This window comes from Homalodisca vitripennis, chromosome 1 (genome assembly GCF_021130785.1).
Source record: "Homalodisca vitripennis isolate AUS2020 chromosome 1, UT_GWSS_2.1, whole genome shotgun sequence".
Classification (NCBI taxonomy): domain Eukaryota; kingdom Metazoa; phylum Arthropoda; class Insecta; order Hemiptera; family Cicadellidae; genus Homalodisca; species Homalodisca vitripennis.
The window spans coordinates 95,748,066-95,775,018 of record NC_060207.1 but is presented as its reverse complement, the minus strand read 5'-3'; the positions used below and the strand labels follow the sequence as shown (position 1 = coordinate 95,775,018).

Genomic DNA, 26,953 nt, shown 5'->3' with positions numbered 1-26,953 from the left:
GAAAACTGTGCATTCAAAAACTACAGTTTGTTAGAAAATCGGAAAGCTTTTGTCCTGTCGTACGTTTCGTATTTGGTGAATTTAGAATTTACAAATGGCTCAGAATATAAATCCCTTATATTCTCTTCAAACAACGCCATCAAAAAACACTGAAGAACGACAGAACAGACCTCAAGATAATCATGCAGTGACGAAAAGGTAATGTTTTAGATTCCTTATAAGTAAGGCTTCTATTCTTAAGGAATATGCTGTCTATGCAAAACGAAAATTTGTTTTTAATTCTCGTATTAGTATAATGGTTTATTTCAATATTTATAAGGGTGGCTAACCTCCCCTTACGTCCTTCTTATTTTCCTTTAAATTGAGCGAATATTTGGTTAGGTTCTGTAGGAAAGGTTTTCAATTCATATCCTATGCTGACAGAAACATTTAAAAGATTTATGTATTGCCTGATAATTCCTGTAGACTTGTACTTTGTTTCTTCAGTGTGTTTGGCAACATCCAATTTTTTATTTATCCTCTTATTATCTGTATCTGTGTGGAGAGTAGGCCTATTGTTATGATAACTAAATAAGGTTAATGACACTCACCAAAGTGTCATACCAGTACCAGTAGGATAATGTGGGTTAAAGACTTTGATAGTTTAACTTTTAAAAGTTCTGGAAAATTTAATTGCTCATATCATACTAGTTCAAATCATAGTTGAACAAACACCATGTATATGTGTTAATCTGTCATAAGCATTCAGTTTGAATGAGATCTTTGTTTCAGTTATTGTAGCCTATAAATTTTAACGGATAATATTTAAATTAGCTGTAAAGATCTAAAACCATATCAATTTATTAAAATAGAATGTTTTCATTTCCAAAAAGAATTTTTAGGCGCTTTTTCTGAGTTTCTGGGTGGGTAGGATGATAATCTATGGAGGTGTAGGCATTGATGGAGGGGATAATTGGGATACCAATATTCACAAGAAAAAGTGCAAGGAATGTTAGAGGTCAGAGTAGGGCTAACAATTGGGGTAGGGTATGATAAGCGGACCCGGTTTTTTATATCGAAGAATATAATCATTGATAGCTAATATTCGCATCACAAATCCTAAACTATCAATCGATGTAAAGTATCTATAGTTCTCAAAAAGAATCATATGTTTTAAATTAACCCTTTCCGGGCCAGGCGGCAATATATTGCCGCCATAGATCGCGTCTGAAAAGTGCCAGGCGGCAATATATTGCAGTCGGTGACATACGTGAAAAGCGCCAGGCGGCAATATAGGCCTATAGTCGCCTTGATATTTGTCGTTTTCTTAAATAAATACGACGTCAAATGATAAAGTTTTATGTTTTTTTATTCCCTGGTATATTTGTAGATAATTAATATGAATATCATTTTTATTTTGGAGGGCTATGCATTTTTATTTCGTAATTGTCACGTGACATTATCAGCTGACTCGATCTATTGTTGTTAATTCATTATGCTTTGGTGTAATCGTACTATTGTATGCTGGATTCTTCTTCATTATTTTATTTTGTGGTTGTAAATATTAGTAGTGTTAGTAGTTACCTGCTTAGCTATTGTGTGTAGTAGTTACAATGACTGACAATTTGCGATCTCACGGGAGTGAAATTGTAAGTAGCATATTTGTAAATAGAAAAAGTGTAAATAAATTGCAAATAAAATTGTGTAAATATTTCTTGGTAAATAGTGTTTTTTAACTGTATTGAAACTGTTTATGGATCCTACAATCATCTGTTTACCGGTACATCCATAATGTGAATATTTATTTTAAGTTTCTTGCAGTGTTACAAGAGTCAGTTGCTTTATCACTTATAAAATGTTGCGAAGTACAATTATGCGTATTTATACAAATTGTGTCAAAAAATTTATTTATGAGAGAAATAACACACAATTTTGTATGGTTGTTCCTTTCTAAATGTACAATATAATAACATGGCTTCCCACACTAAAATTATTTTTCCTTTTTTTAGTTATTATAAAAAAAATAAAAAAATTGTAGCCTAATGTAGCTAATCCATTTAAACATTTTTTTTTTTAATTTTAAATTACTTAAAACTACATCTATATATTTTTTTGTTGATAGTATATATCAATACGAGTAATTTGGTGCAAATTTTAGGTCATTCTCTAATTTTTATGAAAAGTTATAAATTTTAATGTAAGAGACTGCAAAATCGCCAATTTTAGCCTGGCACTTTTGACTGGTCTCAAAGGGATATGATATGTGAAACATTTTTGCAACATCTCATATTTGGTCCTGGCCCTGAAAGGGTTAAAATATGAATCTAATATTTACAGTGATCAAACAAATTATTATAACCAAAATTAGGAAAATTGAAGACAACCATATTTGCTCCTCTCACAGTTACAGTTGTTTCTTTCCCACAAATTTCATATAATGAGTTTTTCCGCCGCACGAGTCCAACATGTTGAAGTCATGAAAAACATGTCTTATCATCTTTCCAAACAATGTCGTGTAGTTTTCTAAACTGCCATTTTTAATAATCAAATGTTACTTATATAAAATTAAAATATTACATTACGAGCATTATTTACAGCTGTTGATATGGATTATTTAAGTTAAAATTCACTTAAAAGTTCAAAATAATTAATCGGTATTGATTGATTATATCGATGGTTATGATTAAGTAATATCGTTTGCCAATTTCGATATAAAAAACCGGGTCCGCTTATCGTACCCTACCCAACAACTGCATATAAGGATAATTTATGAGTTTTTGTGGTGCTTTTCCTCTTTTTCCATCCAACAGTTGTAACTATCTCTATGAATTGTAACTTTTGTCCTTGTGTTCTCAGTCTTATTAGCCAATACGCATCGTATTTGCACATCTTATTCCCCGTTTCATAATTGGTCAGATCTTGCTGCTATTTACATTTAAAATAAAAATGTTGTTCTTTGTGTTTTGTGGTACTCGTTAGCCATTTTGTATTCAAGTTATGTTGTGTTTGTGTGATAGTTATATTCTGGCTTTGTTTTATTAACGAACAATGTATGTAGTGGTTACTCGATATCTAGTATTTGATTAGCCTATTTTAGATTGAAGTTCTGTATTGTGTAGTTTTTATTTTTAGTTCAACAATTTTACATTCCTTTTCTTTGTGCAACAATTGTGGTGATCATTGTCCTGTAGATGAGGATACACTGTTGTTTCGTTGCTTTAGATGGGTTTAATTTGGTTAGGTGAGTTCTTGGTGGTGTGTGGTTGAGTGAACATTTAGATCAACCTTTTGGAATTTTATATTTTACTGATCGGCAATATCACAAGGGATGTTTTACATTCGTCGCTATCAGCACCTTTGGTGTTACCCTGTGGAGATGGCCGGATGCATTACTGTTTGCCTGTTTAAGAATTAAATATTTGAAAAGCTGATCTAGACGGCCCTCATCACTTTTCAGAAATAAGATCAGCGAGCTGAACTCATTGGCTCTTGGAACTAAAAGGGTTAAAAACTGTAATAAACAATAATGTTAAGCAAAACATTTTTTATTATTAAAATTTAGTATATTTTCACAATATGAAGTATGTCTAGACCAATGGCCAAAAGTATCTAGGTATAGCCAAGAATAATCACTTCTTTCAACACTGCATAAAAGAATCATTTTAGATTAATTTTTCCAATAATACTGTATCAAAACAAACTAATTTTTTGACAATGGTGCTTCTTGTTACGCTTGATGTCAAGAATGCTTTCTAACCCTCGAATTGGCAATCGACTTAATGTCGATTCGGGATTGGCGATCGACATTGAAATGTAATTATATTGTAATGTCAATCTGACACTTGTCACCTGCTTTGACAGTTTATATAATTCAGAAAGAATTGCTTATACTGTTTTGGCAACAGTGATATCACGGTGAGGTCATAAACTTGCATAATTGTCTTCATATAGCCATTTTCATACAGGTATTTGGGTACTTTGGGATTATACCGACCACACCAGTATGAGGAATACAAAAATATAAATTTATAGAAACAAACATTATAGAACGAAAAAACAACTCTTTAATTATAAAATTACAAACTTACAATAATTATCAATTTGTTAATGGGTGTTCTGTGACGCCCAGAATGCAGCAATATCAAGGATGAGTGAGTGTAGTGGATTTCCGCCTTCAGCTGCAACTGCCGACCGCCACATGTATTCAGCTAGGTATTAGTCAAGATGGTGTCGTGCTGTTCCTTTTTGTTTTTTATTACGCCATTTAGCTGAACCCCACATTCGCTCAACCTGTTGAGTATTAGCACCGGTTTCTGGGTCGCGGCATACCAGCTGAACGGGCGGCGAGACTCTGCAGTCACGTTATCTACTAGACCGCTCGACTTTGACCTCTGTCTGAGGATGGGGAGGGGTTTGCGATAAGACAATTCCTGTTTTATATTGGCGAAATATTGTTCTACGCTAATCTAGTAATCAGTAGAAGCAAAATGTCAAATAACGATTCATGTCTGGATGTGGTCGGTATAATCCCAAAGTACCGGTATTTGTTTGTTTTGGTCTTTAGATTCAGTTACAAAAGGTATTTATTCGCAAGATAGTGTTAATTACTTATAAACGATTCGCTATGGATCTTTTTAAATCAGTATGTTGTGTTTGTCTGTTTGTTAGTAATTTCATGATTTTATATATGATAGCCTATATTGTAATTAGTAAATCTAGGTCAATTTAGGCTATTGTGCAGTGCAGATAAAGTGTTTTGGAGCTACAATATTAGTGATATATCATGGGTATGATTTATTATGTTGTTGTATAGTTTTGTTGTAGCCTTTTATTTCAATAATGTTCCAAAATTTTGCTGATTTTTGACATTGGAGAAATTGTCGTGTTGGACTCAGACAATCTATCCCTTGACAGTGGCACCTAGGTTTCCCTTTATGCTTTCTGGAACCCCAAACTAAGCCAGTATTTCAGCAAAAGTTCAAAATTAATATTGATTTATAGTAAAACTAATATGATCAGTGGAATAACTCCATATCAAAATTTACTTTTTTAATTTGAATTAAATTTGAAAATAATCATACCCATAGAAAAAAATTCAGGTAACCTAAATTCCACCACTTATAAAAAATATAAAAATTAGAAATTGATTATTAATTAATTTATTGTTTTGTAATGCATATAATTCTCTAAATTTTGGCATTTTTTGGAAACATCTCATGTAAAGTGGGGTAAGTGAAACTGCAAAATAAAATATTTGTACTTTGAGCTTAAATATCTCTGCAGTGGTTAATAATATTTCAATCAAATTTGGCATGTAAGTTTATTGGAATCTTTTACAATTATTTACAAATTTTTAACTGGAAATACCTGTAACTTTTTAAAGTGGTTGCTTTTTTAAATGTTGAGTCTGGGGTTCACTCTTACCCAATTCATACTAGGCTATACATACACATATAGAAATGCAACTGAGGTAAGTGGAAGAACAGAAGTTTGTTCACCGAATATAAACATATTTTTAATTTTAACCTACCTGGCTCTGTTATGATACATGTTTAAAGATGATAGTGTCTGCATAGATTAAAATAAATAAATAAGTTTATTTTAAACAATATATGAAAACTATTTCTTTTTTATTAGTTCACTATCTTGTAAAAATAATTGCTTAAGAAATACTTAACATTGTTCTCTTCTATTGAATGTTGTAAGACCAAAAAGATACATTGAAAATGAGTTCTCCTTGTCTTCCAGGTCTCACTTGCCCCAATTGCCATATTTTCACTTACCCCAATACAGTTTTTTCATGGGGCAACAGAAATCTCAGCAATAATGAAGTAGCTTGGAAAAACATAATTTTTATATATATTACCTGTGTTCCTTCATTTATTCCTTAACTCATAGGTAACTTTAAAAACATGTCTATGTGTCTCAGTTATGATTATGAATTTAAAACAAGTCACTTGCTAAACTTATTATGTGAATTAAAATGTAAACATTTAGTAGTCCAGCTCAAATTCTCTATTAAACTTGTTAGTTTAAAATAAAAATGATACACATCGATAGAGTAAAAAATTATCTTCCAAATGGACTTAAAATGAGAATAGATAAATGATTTAGTATATTTCTAGTTTTTAAGCACAGGTTCTCACTTATTCCGTGTTCTCACTTACCCTATTTCATCCTAATAAAAAATTATATTTTTTGAAAATAATCGTATCCAAAATAACAAATTTAGTCTTTGTGCCCTATTTGTGGTTTTTACAATGTATTTAATTTTTATCGAATATAACTTGGATATCAATATATTATATTTTCTTAAACTGGATAAAATGAAGAATAAATTGGCTATCTCAGATTCTAATATTTATTATATTTTCACACTTTATAAGGTGCAGTCCCACCACTTAAAAAAAAGGTTTTTTTAAAAATTGTATTTAATGGTTTATGCTTAATGTTTTTATACCTTAATTATCTCTACATTCTTTAGAAAAATAAAATGATGTACTACATCGGTTTATTGTAAAAATGTAAATTTTACAAGATTTTCAAAGTACGCTTACAAAACAACTAAAAATTGGCTTGCCATATGAGGAAAAGTGACTGCCAGTTCCAGGGTTAACTCTGGGAGGTGGATTGATCTGTTGGCTGCCATCATATCTGTTGTGGAAATTATACCACCAAGTACCTTGGTGTAATGGTGGACAACTTAAGTTTGAGGGACTAGATCTTCCAAACGACGGACAAGGCTGCTAAGATTGTTACATAGCTTAGCGAGCTAATGGCCAATGTCGGGGTACCTAGGTCTAGCAGAAGATGTTTGTTTGTTGATGTCTGTATAATCTTTATAATGTTGAGACTGGACAGTCTCTGCTACTATATGGGGCTGAGGATACTATATGGATGCTCTTAACAAAGAGGTTTATCGGATGCGGATAGCTTCAGTCCAGTGTCAGACTGGGCTTTGAGTGTGTTCCTTGGCAGGGGAGAGGAAGGTAATTTATTTGATTTAAGACGATATCAGCAAGGATACTGCCTGATCAGAAGATCATTCGCGAACCTACCACCAATGGCAACATAGCTGGGAGGAAGAGACCCAAGGACATTGGACTACAAGACTCATAAAACAAGTCTAACCTTGCGTGAAAAGACACAGCACAGCGAGGTGGACTAGTAGCTTACCCACTTCCTCACAGCTACTGTAGGTCATGCTTGCATTGGATGTGCAAAGTCAGTTCACCAGACTGTATCTATTGCCCGGACATTCTCGGCACCGTGGAACGCATTTTCTTCCCATGCATGCATTGGAAAAGGCTGTGGAGGAAGGACACTTGTTACATTCTCAGTTGACATGGTGTGCAGGAGGGTGAGGGCAACTGGGATTGTGTTTCACAATTTGTCCAGGATGTCCTCCGATTAAAGAAGACTGATCTAGACAGAGAAGTGGACTAGATTAAATGATATCACACAGCTTGAAATGGAGAGAGCCCTGAAAAATGGGCATAAGCAAAATTTAGGCTTAGCCTGAAGTAATGTGAAAAACAATCTCAGGTTAGATCCTTAGGTTTACTCTACTCTTTAGGTAGAGGAAGTTCTTTAGTGGGTAACCCTTGGATTCCATCCCACTGCTTAGAGGAGTCCCACACTACAGTCTGGTCACCTGTGTGCATAAAGCATTCTTTCGCCTCTCCCTCAAAAAAATAAGTATATACAATGTTTTCCAAAATGATATCTTAAAGCTCACTAACCCTGCACAAAATCATACATGTGAAGTTGAGCATGAAAGATGCAACCATCATTTCAAAATTAATAAATACCTTATTCGACTTCAATTCTCCTGTTTAAACCTTTTTGTATTATGTTTTGTCACGTCATATAATTTAACCTATGGCCATGAGTATCCTTTAAGGCTGTGTTGTGAGATAATATATAACTTAATAAGAATATTTGTTGATGTAAAGATGTTGTTTTTATCCCTTTGAGTGTTGTGGCTGTTTCCCAATGCCTTGTGTATAAAAAACTGGATTGTAAATTTGACGAGTTTGAGGAAAAGAATAGTCTTACAACTACAGAGTGGCCACTTGTAATTCTTTTTAAAACTCCTGGTGAAATTTTTTTTGTTATTTTTATATAAAATATAAACAACTTTCTGTAATACTGTATTTAACCTTTACACTAAGTGCCACAGTGATGGATTTTCGTCACCAGCTGTCGTCATTTGCAAGAAATGCCATAAAGCTGAGATAGCCAAGCAAATTTTTGTTGCTAATCTTATAAATAAAAATGAATCGCAAAATGTGTTGGTAAGCGCAAATCTTGAGAACAACTGGACCACTTCGGTTAATTCCTTTTGTAACATGTTCATTGAAATCCATGGAAGGTTTTTATGAAGGAAAAGATAATAAAAGTTATCTTGAATATTTTTAAATTCAGAAAAAATGTATTTTTTATGTTTCATAATCCAAATCAAACTGGCACTAAATAGCTGTTCAAACCTTCAGTTTTATGTCGACAAATTGGCCGAAACATCTGTTTACATTTAAATTTGATGAAATATTAAGTAAACAGTGATTGATCAGTAGTATAATGTAGATAGTAAATACGAAGTTAATATATACATTTTAATCCAGATTAAACCAGTGATGAACAAAGTTATGAATGTTTTCACATAAGTTACTTTAAACTGGTGGGCATCCTTGACATTGTGATATTGAATTTGAACAGTGGCTTATGGAAAACAGAGAAATGAACACTAACATGCCTCAACGATTCATTGTTTCCCTGGCTACAGTTAAAAAAGCAAGACTGGTATAACACAAAACTTTAATAACGATTATTTTGGAATATTGCATAACCTTAATAATAAGGATTTCCTCATTATACCAAAAAGTACATAAACAGTAGGTAGGACTTCCCCCTAGGTCGTTTAATAGGCTTTTAAGTCCTACTTAAATGTGTGTTATTTTCTTTATCAGGACAGGGCAAAATCAACTATGTCAATATGATTTTGACCAAAAGAGATTTCTGAGAACTAGGTAATCGAATGTATATAGTATTTTGACCGAGGCAATATGGCAAGCTAAACTGTGACAGTAGACAAGTGAATTAAAACGGTCTTAAGTAGGCACTTTTTAACCGAAGTAGACATGTCTGTCCTACGTAAGTATACGAGGGGGTACCCAAAAGTAACCGGAATTGTATTGCTGGCAGCCGGCAGCGTGTAGTACACATTCCTGCCGCTAGGCGTGTGTCGCGCAACCCATTGCGAGCTCAGTGACCCCAGTTCCATTGTCCTAGTGCATTCTGTTCGTTCGTAGTGACTGTTTTCGCTAACCCTGTTTTGTTCTTGTTTCGTTTTTTGTCATGGCAAGTTTAAGCGAACAACGTGCAGCTGTGAAATTTTGTTTTTTACTTGGTAAAAATGCTGCAGAAACTATTTTAATGTTGAATACAGCTTACAAAGATGATGCTAGGGGGAAAACTCAGGTCTACGAGTGGTTTGCTCGATTTAAAAATGGCGACATGTCGATTAAAGACAAACCTCGTTCTGGACGTCCATCTACCTCTCGAACGGACGAACATGTTGAGAAAATTCGTGAACTTGTGCTCACCGACCGTCGACAGACAATTGAGGAACTATCAGAGAGTAGTGGGTTAACTTGGAGCTCGGTTCAGCGAATTTTAACAGGAGATTTAGGACTGAAAAGGGTTGCTGCCAAATTTGTTCCTCGACTTCTGACTGACCATCAAAAGGCACATCGAGTTGAAACTTGCCGCCTTCTGAAAGAACATCTCGAAAATGATCCCGATTTTCTGGAAAAGGTAATTACTGGTGATGAGTCATGGTGCTATGGTTATGACCCAGAAACGAAGCAACAGTCAAGCCAATGGAAGTCGCCATCTTCACCTCGTCCAAAAAAATGTCGGCAAGTTAAATCAAACATCAAAACCATGTTGATTTGGTTTTTTGATGCTAAAGGCATTGTTCATTTTGAGTTTGTTCCTCCAGGTCAGACTGTCAACCAAACATTTTATTTAGAGATTTTAAGAAGATTGGGCAACAGTGTTCGCCAGAAAAGACCCGATTTGTGGCAGACTGGAGACTGGTTCTTCCACCACGACAACGCACCGGCACACACAGCCATCTCAGTTAGGCAGTTTTTAGCCAAAAACGGCATGGTTCCGCTGCCCCACGCACCTTACTCGCCTGACCTCGCTCCATGCGACTTTTTTTTATTTCCACACATGAAAAGAAGCTTGAAAGGTCAACGATTTGACAGCGTTGAAGAGGTTAAGAAAAAAACGAAGCTCGAGCTTGCAGCCATTTCTAAAGATGACTACAAAAAATGTTTTGATCAATGGAAATACCATTGGGACAAGTGTATTAGTTGTAATGGAGATTATTTTGAAGGAGATAAGGTCGTATTGTAAAAAATTTGATAATATATAATTTTTATAAAATAATTCCGGTTTTTTTTTGGGTACCCCCTCGTATATATTTTTTCTTCGTCAGAACAACAAGGCAAACTCTACTATGGTGACTGGAAATATCTTAGACCTGAAATATATGACAAGGACTGGAAACATATGCTTAGAGATTTGTGTTTTCTTGATCGGGATGACAAGGCAAATTCAGCTGTGCCGTTATGTATATAATTAATTAGAACCAGAAATGCTCCTACACGTGCCAAACATGATATAATAATTAAGGTAAACTCTGATACTATTTACCATGAACTTAAATAATATCTACCTGATGTATGCCTACTTATGTTTTAAAATTTTTATAGGACTCCCATCATATTACATCGTGATTGCTTTTACTAAGTAATATAAGGACTTCGGTTCTAAAGATTGTGTGTGAAGCCGCGGGTGACAGCTAGTAGTATATAAAAATTCGGTGAAGCTACCATGGCATCTAAAATAGCGACTTTTGGTAATTTAAACTCACTCATTAAATTTGTTTATACCTCTGTGTCTTTCAATATGTCGATATAGCATTGTGTATACCAAGTACTCTTCCTTTCTGTCATGTTAGAGAAATACGTTTATCCAGTTTGGAAAAATAGAGAGAAGAAACATTTATGAACACATTACCATGGGACACACTGTTGACTAGCATTGAGGGTCAGAGGTCTGTGGTGCACGATTTTTTGGTACGATGCCCCAATTTTGCCTATTCACAAGATCCATTTGGTACAGTCAAAAAAACCAAAGAAACTAAAAAAAGTGGGGCTGAACACAAAATTCGCATTAAATGAACCTTTCCCACCTTAGTTACGTTATGTTTCTTCTTCTATGGGGCGGCCTATTGCCATCATGCACTTAAGCCTCAAGGGCCTTTTGCGCACTCTGGAAGAACACCATGATTCAGAAATTTCAGTTACTCCACCGTGCTTTTTTGGGTGAGGTCTAAAACATCGTAGTGCACTCAATTGTGTACCTTGTGGGATAATAGGAACTCCTTTTTATCTAGATTACACTTGAATTTGTAGTCTAGGTGTCTCTGATGTCGAAAAAAATAAAAAGAATTCGTTTTGAACTTCTTTGTCACCAACTTTTGATCTCTTCAGACAGACATGAACTCGAGACTCAAGGAGTCTAGTCTATGACAGCTTCCTAATTCAGATGGAATTTTATCTGGTTCCGCAGAAACATTTAACTGTGTGAAAGTTGTATTTATAAGCCGACTCAGCCATTACAGATTTGACTATAAATGAGTCAGTTATTATTGAAGTGGTGTCAGAATGCCCAAGTGGAATATTTTAGAATATAATCACTATACAGTGACTTTATTAATAAATACTCAGCAGGAGGGTAAAAATAAATGGGTATTTACCCAAGGATCATTTCAATATCCAAGATAAGAGTTTTTAGTTTTGTACAACAGTTGTTTTAATGAGTGTTGACGAAATAAGAGTAGAGCACAGTCATTTGAAGCGTTAAATTGAAATTAGCAACAGTATTTATCCTTCAAAATTAAAAAAATATTAAAATGTATGTCCGGGTATTTTGGATATTCAACATTTTTTGCATTGCTGTATTCTTTTACTTCTTTAAGTGTATTTTAATGGTTTTTATCTTAAACTACCGTTTCTTTTAACCTAAGTTCTAACTCCCAATTTTAATTTCTGTTAATTTTAATAACTTTTCAGTGTTGCAACAACTCTAAAAAATTAGTTTCCATACCATTTCCGAGGTTCAACTCCGAGGTAGTAATTTGAATTAAAATTTCAAAGACCCGGGAATATATAAGCAGGACAATTACATCCCTACTTCTGGTTACTAATTATTGGTCAAATAGATTGTCAGGATTGTACAATTTTAGAATTCCATACATGTTTTTGAATGTAACTGCAAATGCAAAATTAGTTAAGTGTTAGTGTAGATTTGAGTTTGTTTGAATAATGTTTATATTTATATAGAGTTGTGGCTACTTGGCGCTCAAATTTATTTAGTGTTCTGTATTTGCAAGCAGTCAATGTTTCAGTGATTTTCTCTTTATATACATAACTGTATGTAGTACAACACTGTTTCCTTTGAATGCTAAGATTTTCAGGATGACTGTAATAATATTATTTTCTCATGTTACAGATTGCAGAAAGAACTCATGACTCTCATGGTAAGTCCTTTAAAATTCAATTACTCAGTACATTTTGATCCTTTTCATTAAATTCCATTGTTTACATATAAATAGTCCATGAGCAAGAGCCAATCTGCATTGTGTAGCAACACTACCTGGTTTTTCTTGTAATAAAATAAAAATGGAAAAACGGTCGTGGGACTGACTGACAGAAGCAACTACTTCTTATAACGGACTGTGTGTGTGTGTGTGTGTGTGATATATATATATATATATATATATATATAAAATATATATGTTACATTGTTACATATGACTCCCGGCGGAGCAAGTACTTTTTGCGATTCAATGTTTATTGAAATTAAATAAGGCTATTGCCATTTATACAGTTTAATGTAAATAAAAGTCGTTTGACAGGTATTTGGTCTTCCGATCATATGTTAGTTTGCTTATTTAAAAAACGCATATGTGATAGATACCGCCAAATACAAAATAATTGAATCGGAAAAAGTAAGCGCTCTGTGGTGTAATGGTAGCACATTCACCCGGCAAGTGAGAGATCCGGGTTCGACTCCCAGTACTTTTTGCGATTCAATGTTTATTGAAATTAAATAAGGCTATTGCCATTTATACAGTGTGTATATATATATATATATATATATATATATATATATATATATATATATATATATATACTGTATATGTTGTAAAAGTACATTTGGTAATTATTAAATGGTTATTTTTTTATAATATGAGACTCAATTTTTTAACATAGTTTTTCTATTTTCTATTCATTTTATAAATATTTTTGTACTTTTTTACATTTCATATATTACAATGATCACTGACTTCTAATTATTAAAGTAATAAATACTTACACATTTTCATTATTATCATTTGTATTAGTTTCTATAATTTGGTCTATATAATTTTCACTACAATCTTGTATTTCCGGAATCATGACTTCATTTTCATTGTCATTATTTTCTAAAATTGAAATTATGGGTTTATAATAACTGATAAGAAGTAACAGTTCTGGAATGAAATCTTACTAAATATCTTGTCCCATAAACCTTTGTACATATTATGTTTTGTATTGTTTGACATTGTTAAATTTAATTTATCTTTAAGTGTAATTTATTAAATAAGTGAATGTAAGGTAAGGACCAATGTAATTGAGTAAAGGTTATAATAATTATAATCAACAGAAAGACTCATTTTCTTCCACGATTAAATTACACTACGGCTTTGTTAACTAGAAAAGATCTAATCAATTTATTTTAATCTTTTATTCTTGTCAGGATGAAACTATTAGTGAAAGGAATATGAATTAATATTATATCATAGATTTATTCAAACCAGTATTTTACTATATATTTTAGTCTGTGTTTGATTTTATTCACAGCCCGTTATTTAGAAGTAGTTACTACTGTCGGTCAGTCCTGCTACTGCCTTTCCATTTTTTCCCCAGTCCATAGCCTGCTAAAAGAAGTAGTCACTTTAACAAGGAGCAACAGTAACCTCTCATTAGCACGCCTGGATAGCCACTGAACTGAACAGAGAAACGCCCTGACTTAAAAATGGCCACAATAGTCCCGCCCCTAGCAGCTAAAGAGCAAACAGGCATGACATGATGTGACGTTACATTACGTTACGAGAAACAAAAGTTTTTCCTGTGCAAAACATACATCCATAGCCCGCCCAAAAAAACTTACTTCAATGAATTGTCAGCTACTCTAGTTTTGGTGGAGGTCAAAGTGAAAGATGTCAAATGCATTAAAAATATGCAACAATAGTTAATTTGCTAGTCTTTTTTTTAGCTTCACACACTTAAAAACCATCTGTCAGACACGTACATAAATGTTATGTCAAATATGTAATTATTATGTATGATATTTCTTTTTTTTTTAACAATGATGAATACAAACATACAAGTGCAAATATATGAGTAAATAGTAATCCTTACATTATTAGACTAAATCAATGAATTGTTTAGTCTATAACTGTGTAGAATTAAAAGGATCTAAATACAAATAGTGAATAGTTAATTCTTTAACCCTTTAAATGATCAGTGGCTGGTAGATTGTAAGCAGAATGTAAGTATTTTTTCAAATGTTAATAAAAAATGCTTTTGTCACTTAGCTCTCCCTTAACTGCTCCCAGAGACATCTGTATCATCGGCTATTCAATGTCAATATGCCTCAATTATAGTTCTCAAACTTGTCATTCTAGTTATCAAGCTTTGCAAAAGCTGTTTTAACCCTTTTAGTGCCAATACCTGTATATACGGACGTAGTGAAAATTACTGAAGAATGCCGATATCTGTATACATGGATGGTCACAGTAAAAATTCTACCGCAATAATGTTTTTACATATTATAAGTTCTTGGTATATAAACAATCAGAATAAACCAAATCACAAGAAAAAAATATGTATATAGAGATTAATTAGATGTTTATTTTAAAATTTAGTAGCTTTCTAAAAAAACAAGAACTTTTTCAATTTTTTAAAGTATAAATAAACATTTGTATGTTTGTATTTAGTTTCATTTTCTCTTTAAATTGGTATTATATTTTTAAATGAAATATTTTTTTCAAACTGCTATTTCTCATGTAAAACTGAAAAAATTATGTACTGTATATAAATATGTTTAGTTTATTTAAATTAATTCCATTTCATTATAAGATTTGTTAATTATTTCCCACTGTACTTAAAAGTTTTAATTCTAAATACATTTTTTTTTTAATTCAAGTGTTCACTTATTTAGAACTCAGTTATAGCCTGTGTATTTTATAAACTCTTTAGGAATCACATGCGTTTAGATTAGGCCTATAAGAAAAAGTGAAAACATAGGTATACACAAAAAGTAATGTTATCTTTACAGTTTTGTAGATAATAAAAATGTTTATTTGTACATATTTAGTTGTAAATAGTAATATCAGTTGTTTTGAGGACATTTTTCAAGTGCTATTTTTTATACAAAACTGGAAAAATGTTCTTAAATTTTTTGTTAAATACCATTTGTGTATTTTTAATTAAAAAAATTATCTAAGAGCCAATCTAAAACTGTTTTGATTTTATAGATGTTATAGTAAAATGTTACAAAATTGCTGTAATAGGCTTGGAATTTTTAGCCGTGCCTTAAGAGAAATCTGTGGCATTTTTCGGATAAACATCTTTATCATACTCAGACATTAAAAGGGTTAACCTTAATATTTGAATAGATCAAAGAAAATATTTTTTTCTTGCATTTAATTTGCATTGTTGCAAAAAATGTTTGTTACAACTGTTACCAGCTGGTATAACACTGATTTAGTTTGTTGTTTTTATGAATCGTGAATGCCGTATTATGCTATCTTTTGGTAATTTGTATTAGTGTTTAATTTTAAAAAATATTTTGGTCATTATTAAAACTTTTAAAAAAATCGTGTGTTACTACTAAATCTAAGTCTACTTTTTAAATAGAGTTTGGTAAACTATGTTTGATGTATTATGACTAAAACATGTTCTTGGATCTCGGGATAATCATCCATTGAAATGCTTTTCGTACTCTTTTGGGAAATGTTTACAACCCAACCGTTGGCTTGTGAAAGTAAAAAAATTATTAAATTCAACAAATCTATAAAAATGACAAAATTATGCAATTCTTAAATATTTTTTGCGAGTAAGAAACATATTTAAAACGTGATGTAAGTTATTTATAATTGAAAATACGTATACTATAATAAAGTCAAAATATACCTTGTGTTAATATATAGAATTTCAAAGAATTCATATATTAGTAATTATGAAGTAGTGTTAAACTTAAAAAATTACAATTTTAGTTTCTTGTTTTCCTAATAATTTGTGCTCAATATTGTGCCAAATTGAATAATATATAAGTAAAATATAAGTAAAACGTGTATCATTGATGTGTTCCAAATTTTATGCACACTAAAGAGATCTTGCAAACCAAAGATATACAGCAAAGATTAAATGGACAAAGTTGTGCATAATAACAAGACCAACAAATCAATGTGGTTAAGTTAATTATTTGTTGTGTCGTTCACTCACTGCGCTCAAACGACTGTTTTTAGTCCAAATCTTGAAATTGTCACAGTTCTCTTATTGTTACCTATATTGTAATGTATTTGACATGAAATCTGTATGAATTTTTCTAGTTTTGAAACAGTATAATAGAAAATGTTTTAAGACAAACAAGAATGGGGTGTAGGGTTTGAGTAAATTATTTAATGCAACAACCCTTTTAATTAAATTTTTTACTGATTCCAAAAAAACCATATGTTATACTTTCCTTGTGGTTTTCATTAAATAAATAATAAAACCCGTTTTTGTATGGTCTTTAGAAGAAAAATTTTATTTCATTAATGAGATGGTAACCTGACTGATTACCATTTGTATATATTTATACATTGTTAAACAGCTGATCATGAAATCTTACAAGTTTACCAACTGTACAATTATTGAAAAGAAAAATATTTAAAAAACTAATGGAGTATATTGTAACAGCCGATCCCAACAATAAGTGCATTGCAATATCAGGTGATGAGGCAGGTTTACCAACCATCTGTCTAGAAAGGACCAAAACCGTGTCATCAGCATACATTAGATTTTTGGATTGTCATGAATAAGGACGATTCCAGAAGTAAAGCATTCCTATTCTTGTTTTTTGAATTACTGTACTTTCTGCAACCATTTTAGCTTTCTGCTTTTATCGTGGTTCCTGGTTTTAAGAGTTCCAAAAGCAGAACACTTTTCTGATCCCTAAACACAGTGGACATAATCTTTTTTGTTGAAGGCTTTTTTTAAATTTAAATTTGTTGTTTTATTTCATGTGCTAATTGATGTGACTTGTTTTAGTTTTTTGGGGTGTCATACAGAACCCATATCTCATCTCCTGTCATAATTTATTAAAAAAATCTTGCTCTATCAGCTTCATAACGGTTAAGAAACAATAATGCTGCTACCATTATTTGTCGAGCTTTGTGGTTATCAGACAACATCGTTGGAACCCATCAAGCACAAAATTTCTTGTAGCTTAGGTGTTCTATTATGATAGTGTGCATGGCTGATCTTGAAATTTAAGGAAATTTATCAGACAACTCACTAATGGCATTGGTAACCTCCAATTGCCTTTTAACTGTTTTATCAGTTCGTTCAACAAGGTCTTTTTTGTGACAGACTTACGTCTTTGACTTCCTTCGACATGATGAACATCAGCTTGTTTATCTTTAAATTTTGTTTGCATTATTTATAAACTATACCGTCACAAAGCTTTCACCATGTACTTATGACATATCTTAGTGATTTTCTGCTACATTTTGGCCTTCAGCTTGTAAAAATAACATAAAACAAGGATTTGACAGGAGAATTAATTGTAGTAGCCATTTTTATGTCTTGTCAGATAAACTTGTAATATGGTCAGATGCTCTGCAATGCATAAGGTGTTATGGAAGAGGTACGCAGTCGACTACTGCGCATTAATGCATCATACATTCGACTTACTGTTTCAAAACATGATCAAAGATAGAAAATAAAACAATCCTTGTACTTAAAATTTTTAGAACAAATAAGAGTGTGCAAAATATGACTAATTTATTGCTTAGAAAGAAAATGTATAATACATGTATCTTATTTTCTGTATTATAAATACTTGCAGATGTGCTCAGACAAGTCAGTGTCTGCATTCCCAGAAGGAGAGAACCTTTTCAAGTGGATTGCTACAATCACAGGTCCCAAAGAGACAGTAAGTATTTGATACTACTTTATCTAATAGTCTGACATGTACTTTTCTTTTTTCTTTTCTTAGGACGAAAGTGGACAACCTCTCATTCCACTTAATCCTAAAGAGACTTTTTGCTTGTTCCTGGAGTAACAGGATATTCAGGATGGGTAAGGTTGAGGATAGGGTCCATCTCTTGTTGAGACCCATGAGAAGTAATGGCGCTATGTCACAGTTTTATCACGTTGGAAGTAGGGGAGGCCAGCATTGTACCAGTCTCTCCGGTTACAGCGGACATTCTTATGTCCAGGCTAGCAACTACCTTTAACACTTAGAAACTCCAACAACTCCATTATTTCGCAGTAGACTACACCTATCGATCTAGCCTTGCACTCCCAATATGTTGACATTTGTGGTCAGTGAAAATTTGTAATAACCTTATTGGTTGAATTAATGATTAACATCACGGTTGATCTGAAATTAAAACTTTATTTGTATTTGTATTTGTAACGTGCTTGATGATAATTTTCTTATGACATATAAGTATTTTTTAAATACCTTAAGTTGTGTTATTAAAAATAAATAAAAAATTGTTCGAAATGATAATTAACAGGCCACATTACTAACTATATTCAACACCTTCACTTCGCATGAGTAGGACAGTCGTGTATTAAAAAGTTCATTTTAAGGCCTAACATTGGTTGGCTTCACTTTGAAGAATTAGAAAATGTCCTCACTAGGTTTCAACTTATCTGACCCTTAATATACTTCAGAATGTGAAATTCCTATTATGATGCAAGGACGTGTAAGTTCTATGAATATGCCACCAGTGCTGTGTATCAATCAATCAATCAATAAATACTTTATTCAAGTAAAAATGCACACTGTACATTGAATAGGGTCAAAATAACATTAATTAGTTTAACATAATTTATGCTTAGTAATTAACAGTTTACAATTAATTGTTCAAAGTATTATAGACTACTATTATTTTACCAATAAAGTTTATTTATCCAAACATATATATATAAACATACATACATATACATATACATACGTATACATATATACATATACACACACTCACACACACACATACATGTATACACACACACAAAAAAAAACATTATTAAAATTAGTAAATTAGTAATTTTTTTTTTTAGTAAATTAGTAAAATTAGTAACCACTATATTGATAATTTTGTTAAATACTATATATATATAATTTCTGTGACAGTAGTGCTATTAAATCAATAAAAAAATTAATAATTCAACCACAATTCTTAATGTTGTGTGGTGTTTATTACAAAATCAGTTATCAGTTGTCATATCAGGTTGCACAAATAATGTAGTTAATTGCCTTGTTTTTAGCCCTTAACACAGCGGATTGACAGGCATGATTGTAACAATTAAAATATTTAACTGAGAATGTTTACAGGTATACGAGGGGTTGACGTACAAGCTAAGCATGGAGTTCCCCAACAGCTACCCATATGCTGCCCCTGTAGTCCGGTTCACCACTCCCTGCTTTCACCCTAACGTGGACACGGGTGGCAACATTTGCCTAGACATCCTCAAAGAGAAATGGTCTGCGCTATATGATGTTAGGACCATCCTGCTCTCCATCCAGTCTCTCCTTGGAGGTGAGTGCAATTCTGTAGCTAATTTTATACCAAGGATACTATTATACAATGTATTTGTTCATAAACGAGATATTGTGTAATTCAAAATAACATACATAATATATTCAGCCCAAGAAACTGGTCGTTACAAATCCTTTTGTAGTCAGTCATTTTGTTAATAAACAGCTTATTTAAGATTATATTTCTCAGTCTAAAAGTGCCTTTAGTAGTTGTATTATTTATTTTTTCTTCAGTAAGAAATATAATAACTCATAAATAAAAAAATAAAAATTATAATTTTATTACATATTCTGATCACTCCCATAAATTGTTCATTTTCATAACATTAATTTTAACACATAATTCATGTTGATATAAATCAAAATAAACAATAAACATCTACTTGTACTGTTGAAACAATCCTTTTATTGCCAACATCATAAAAAATTGTATTTGGATTGCCAGCGTAATATTTTTAGGACATTTTGTAATAAAAAATAGTTTAAATAATTTCAATATTTAAAGTAAACATACATGTATGTTTTGGAATCACAATAAAAGCAATCTTTTCAATAAAACCTTTTTGTTGTGTTTATATGGCCAATTATATATAGTTGTATTTTGATTTTGAAGTTGGCTAAACCCTTCCATCAGCTATTGCCTATGATCAAGTAGTGATGGTCCATTGTCATTGTTTATAGATGCACTATAGAGTTTTTGTGAATGTTTTAAGAGTGCAATCCATTACTTTCTTGTTATTCATTTTAAGAACAAGATAGTATACTGACGTTTGCAGATATTTTGTTGTGTTCATTCAGTATTGTTGTAACAAATATAACAATTAGTAAAAATTTATTGCAGACAATAGAATGTTTTTAGCTTTAGAAAACTTAGTTATCTAGGAAGAGTATAAAACAGAATTATTGGTTCATCTTAAATAATAGTATAGTTACAATTTTTTTGCCCTCAATTTAAAATATTCCTCGATGTTTTATTTCAAATAATAATAAACCAGAAAAACTACACTATTAATTTATCCATATTCCGTCTTAGTCTTTTCCTAAATGCTGATGCTAGACGATTATAACTTTTCATATCATCAGCTGGAATTTTTTTTATCGGATTTCAGATTTATAGCTTTTTTCAAATCATAATACAGGTAAAAAAAATACCAACAAGGACTCTTTTTGGATGCTATACAACTCGGCTGTTGGTAATTGTTTGAATATTCAGATTTTAAGGGCTTTTTTCATTGGGCAAAAAGAATACTTTTTTGTTCCTGTGATTTTTTCTAAAAAGTAAATGTGCAAGTTATATGTATATATTTTATTATTTGTAATAAATCTGTCATACTTTTGATATTTTGGATTATTATTTGAGTAACTGTAGTTATTCGCTGTGTAGTGCTAAATGTAAAATAGTTTATTTAACAAAAATTATAATTTTCCAACTTGGAACAGTGAGTAATTGTAATTATAATTTTCTTGCTGAAAAATAACTATATATAATATGTTACACCTTGTTAATTTTTATGTACTTATTTATTATTAACTTCTTACGTTCACAAAACTGCTAAAAAACGTGTAGCACAAGTGAATGTAGTTAGCATTTAGAGGGTTAACCCATTGCGGATCACTGACGAGCTGGGCTCGTCACGCAGCGGCCGGGCCTAACGGCACGGTGACGAGCTCAGGTTGCAAAAGCGGTCTGCTTTTAAATTTCCCTCCAAATAGTTCTGTTAATGTCTGATATATCGGGCGATCGTCTTCACTTGTGTACTAAGAGTGTTTAACAACAGTCTACGTTTAGAGTTTTCAAAAGTTTTATAAATATCCTACAGATCGCAGTTGTATGTCGAAGTTGAAAAATCATTCATATGAGTTTACTCTCTGCTTTTTTAGCGCTTCTGATTGGGTGTTTTCCTCAGTTGTTATTATAATACTTTTGAGATTAGTGACACAACTAAATGACGCAGACGTACATGTTGGTGGGTTTAGTCTAGACAATGGCCTGGATGTTGCAATCGATTCGCCCGAGCCGCTTTATTTAGACTATGATTCAGACATCATCCCTGCCACGCCGTAACCTTGCTCTCGTGTTATCGTTCCTACATCACGGATACCCCAGCAGGCCCATGTTCCATCTGAACAAATACCTTTGCAGCTGAATTTTCTAGTATACAATAGCGAGCGATACGATGTGGCGCACCATTGCTGTTCGTGCGGCCGCTGACCATGAATTAATTCGCGCCCGCTGGTGCCCGCACGCCAAAATAATACGATCCGCAATGGGTTAAAAAAAGGAGTTATTTTTGGTCAATAGTGGCTGTCAACGTTGGTACAAATGTATTTCCATAAATGTCATCACAAATTTAAAAAATTATGTTGAGCATTAAACGAGTTGATAAAATCTGAGGTAATTGACATACAGAAACAACTAACCACAAATACCATTAATTTAAACATACATTATATAAGTTGAAATGACTAAACAGTTGAAATGACTTATGGAAAGAACGTCTTTCCAATGGTATCTCTCTAGATATTGCCATAAAATTAAGTATTCATTACTACAATAAGTGAATCATTTTATTGAAGGTGCTATAATGTTATTAAAATAAGTTATTAACCATTGTGCATGATTGCAGTTAATCTACCTGAATAATAATATTGGAAAAATCAGTAAATTGTGCACTATCTCCAACTAAGCGGCACTAGACAGTTCATAAATTGACTAACTTGCAGATGATTCTCTAGCAGTTGTGCTTTGTATGGTTAAAACAGATTAACTAAGAGTTAAAATTTACCCTCAAAATATCTTGTCTTCATCTAGTTTAGGAACAATCACTCATATTCACTAAAAAAACTCAGTATTACAGCATTTCTTAACTCAAAATATTCCTAAAGTCTATGTCTTCATGATTTCTTATCTCATTGATTATGACTTTCTTTTATACTCTAGAGCCCAACAATGACAGCCCCCTCAACCCCCAAGCAGCAGAGCTGTGGTCCAGACAGTCCGAGTACAAGAAACACCTCCACAGTAGTTATAAGGAAGCCGTCTCTGAGCCACGTTAGAAAGTAAGTTCTCATGTGACCTTAGTTTTTTTTATAGTACTTTGTTAGTTTGAAACTTTTACTTATGTTAACATGAAGATCGTGCTTTGTTTTTCGTGATGAATAATCATGTGTGCTTAAATGTGTGACCAACAAATATTTTTTGCATTTTTTATTTAAATTTTGTAGAATGGAAAATTTTTTAGACCATTTTGGCCAGCATGAAGACACAAAAATGTCTCTAGATCAAATATTTGGTTTTGTTAGCGAACTGTTTGCATAGAACATGGTAGATGGTTATTAACCCTTACCGAGCCAATGACGTTACTAGACGTCATGCCTAAACTAGCGCTAAAAGCCAACGACGTCCACTGACGCAAAATCAATTTTTTATTTTAATATTATTTAAAAGCATTTCTGGGTAACACACTTAGTAAAAATTGTCAAACAAGGTTTATCTAAACAAGAGACAATCGTTCGTGTCTATTTTGAAGGTCACGGCTCTTGTTCGATCGACAAAATAGTGGGCGGCCGGATGTTCATAGTCTCCCGCAGAGCCAACGACGTCTACTGATGCGCGCTCAGTCCGCCTGTAGCCTTCCGTGAGGTTAGATGTTTATTCGCCCTTCCATTTTCGATCCGCGTATTTATCTTTTCAATTTTGGTGTTAATCAATATTTTTAATCAATTTGCAGTGTAGTTTATGTATTATTATCGTGATGTAGGGCTTTATTGTCAAGTTTTTTTTTAGTTCATTGATTTTATTTAATTTGTATATATATAAATTTTTACTATATTCTTTATATTTTCTCTAAATACAAATTACTATATGCTTGTTTTTTGTAAAATATAACAATAATTGTGTTAAACTATTGTTAATTTTATATATAAACACATAGAATGTCCAAATTAAATTTTTTCAGTGAAATTATGATTTTACCATTTTTGGCTGTAAATTAACAATAAAGAATGAAAAAAAAATATTTTGTCGTTTTTTTACCTGTTATGTTATAAGAATTATTTTAAAAAAAATTGGCTTCTTGGTATGTGGGAATTTTTTTATTTTTAAAGTGTATGGCTCTTAGGAGTAGTTTTGGTTATTTATTTGTGGCTCGCTAAGGGTTAATATTAGCCTGTAGATAGTTTATAATTTTCCCTTAGAAACAATTGTACTGTGGGAGAAACTTTTTGAAGTAGTTTGCGTTTTCCTTGTTTATTAACTGTGAACAGTATAAATTGTACTACAGATAATTCTGAGAACAATAAAACAGTGAATTTGTCGAATCTTTAATATTGAGGACACCATAAAGCAACAAAGGTACAACTAATTCTGTCATTTCCGGTCTTAGTGTGAGTCAGAATCAGAATCTCTTTATTAACATGAACATTGAGAACAGTTATGCGTCAGAATATACATATGATACATGGTATCATATCACATTGGTATGTTGTCAAGATAATCTATGACTCTACAAGATCTATCATGGCTGTGGTTGTAGACTTTCCTTTGATGAATCTGTGTTGGCTATTGGTTAGGTTTTTAACTCCATTAGATGGGCCAAAAATCTTTTTAATACAATCTTTTCCAGTATTTTTGAGAAAGTAGGAATATTGAAATGGGGCGGTAGTTTCCAATATCGATTTTGTCCTCCTTCTTTAACTTTAGGTACACTTTAGCTTCTTTAAAAGCAGAGAGGAATATTCCTGTTTAAAGAGACCAGAACAGCATCCAACAGTGCTTTACCAGTTTTCCTGAGATTTCATCAGTACTTCAGGAGGCGTTGTTTTTTAGCTTAGCTATTATATCTTTAACTTCTTGTTCGTTTGTCAGTGAGAAAGTCAGATTCTGTTGTAATGGGGATAGTTTACAAGTTATTACTTTACATTTGGTGCTCTGTTTGTTTGCTTTTAATGTGTTTTCAGCTATACTAGCAAAATGTTTATTAAATTCCTCTGTAATTTCATTAGGTTTGTATAGTTCTTTGCCTGCAGTTACAAGTTTCATGGACTGTACTTCTTTTTTGCCTCGATTTGCTGTTCTTTCTTGGTTTATTATCTGTCAGACTGCTTTTGTCCGATTGGAGAATTTTTGGGTTGCTTCTGCTTATTTAGCTTGCTTTAGGTTGAGTTCATAACACTTCTTTCTCTCGGCCATGATGGTTTATCCTCTATCCGCCCAGTTAGCTCATACCTACGAAGAGAGTTGAGATAGTTTTATTTTCTGTATCAATCTTCTGTCTGTGAATGGAAAAAGAATAATCCACCTAAAAATGCACTCTATTTGTAATTCTCTCTCACTTATCAATCCGAAATTGGTTGTCATAGCAATGGGACTCAATTATTTCCACTGTACACCGGCATGTTTGACGAATTCTTCTGTTTAAGGAAGATGACAGTGCAGTTCTTGAAATCTGCATGCAGGCTCTGTCCCTTTATTTAATTAATTACATGATGTATATAAATATTGCTTATAGTGACTTTATGATGACTTTAATAGAAATTTCAATTTTTATTATAATAGGTTATTGTGTTTTCTGTGAATTGGAAGATTTTATATTTTGTTTTCTGTACATATTTATCTTATGTAAAAAATCAGTTTTTATTATTTTTACTTCAGAAATAATAATTCAAATAGAACTTCAAGTTAATTAACATTATTTATTTTAAAACTAATTACACGCTTAGGGAAATATAGAAATTACCATCCAGTGCTCTAAGGGTTAACACTTCTGCTACGGGAGGCTGGAATTCCAGCCCTGTAACAATAGAATGAACTGCGGCCTACTGGTAAACCAGCTCCTCTACTTCATTCGTTGCCTTAGTGTGTTAGCCCAGTAATGAGTGAGGAAGGTTGTACTGCTTACTGCGTGTTATGCTACTTTACTGTTTCTATTCCACAAACTAGCCTCGTATTGCCATCTTGGTTTAATGTGTTCGTTGTTTGTAGAATCGTGACTGTATATATATATATATATGTAACTGTAGTCCAGTGGGGGATATTGAACTCATTGAACACTTGTTTTCTGAAGGAAAAGAATTCTATCCAAGTCCAGACAGAGTTCTGATGATGACGAGTTGTGTGAGAGTGGATATTGTATTGTTGGAGGGGAGTGAAATCCTTTTTTTAAATTAATAAATATTTTAAAATATAAATTGGTGCCAGTGAGTTTGGGGGGCTGAAAAACCAAATGGAGTATTGAGTATGGACTGGACAAGGGCTGGTACCAGTGACGGTGAGTGGGAATTCCAGCTCTGGTAGTGGCGTCATCAATTTAAGTTAACAAGGGTTCCTGGAGATCTTTAACAACCTTTTTGGATATCCATTCATCAGTTTTGGGCCAATAAGAACATTTGTATCTTTCTGCATTTTAGGTTTGAACATTATCTCCTGTAGCGAATGGAGGCAAGTTAAACAGAATTAGCTTTACCGAACAAAATTTCTTCCACACAGTCTCCATGGATGCAAATTCCTTTCGCTGGAAATCAAAGCTACTGGATATTCTTTGTATTATTACTAAAAAAAATTGTTTTCCTGGTATAATATATCTTACCATGACAATTTATTTGTAAGACTTTACAACTTTTTATTTTGAATGTTTAGGCAGAATCTTTTTGCTGGGTTCAGGATTTATTCCTCAGAACTGGCTTTTATTAGATACATAGATAGATATAGTAATATAGAAAAGACGTTAAATTAAGTTTAATGCTCTTATTTGTGCTATCTTTTTTGTTCCAGATCGGATAGTGAAGCTGATCCCTAGTTTAGATATTTCATTACTGCTGGTTAGGCTGAATTGATATTAAATGTACAGTCTTCTTTCAAATTATTTTAACACAAACCATATCTTTTACTATCTTCTGAAATTGACGTGATTTTTTAATTCCAATGTACACTTCCATTGTTTTATTATTTAATTTTGTATGTTTTCGTATTATATTGGTTGTGTATTTTCTGTTGTAATTTATTTATGAAATTAATAAATTTATTATATCACTT

General features: G+C 32.3%; 1 protein-coding gene across 1 annotated transcript; it reads left to right on the top strand.

The window, feature by feature from the left end:
* Positions 1–26,953, top strand: LOC124367242 (probable ubiquitin-conjugating enzyme E2 C). The gene is made up of 6 exons (XM_046823934.1): positions 1–198; positions 12,568–12,595; positions 18,217–18,303; positions 19,717–19,921; positions 22,862–22,980; positions 26,693–26,953. The coding sequence occupies exons 1-5, from the start codon at positions 95–97 to the stop codon at positions 22,975–22,977; spliced, it is 540 nt and encodes a 179-aa protein (XP_046679890.1). The 5' UTR covers positions 1–94; the 3' UTR covers positions 22,978–22,980; positions 26,693–26,953.

Excerpts from the sequence above, each read along its gene's own strand:
- LOC124367242 (XM_046823934.1), top strand. The coding sequence starts at position 95 with ATGGCTCAGAATATAAATCCCTTATATTCTCTTCAAACAACGCCATCA. Across the intron at positions 199-12,567 it reads AATCATGCAGTGACGAAAAG|ATTGCAGAAAGAACTCATGA; the intron begins GTAATGTTTTAG and ends CTCATGTTACAG. Across the intron at positions 19,922-22,861 it reads CATCCAGTCTCTCCTTGGAG|AGCCCAACAATGACAGCCCC; the intron begins GTGAGTGCAATT and ends TTTATACTCTAG.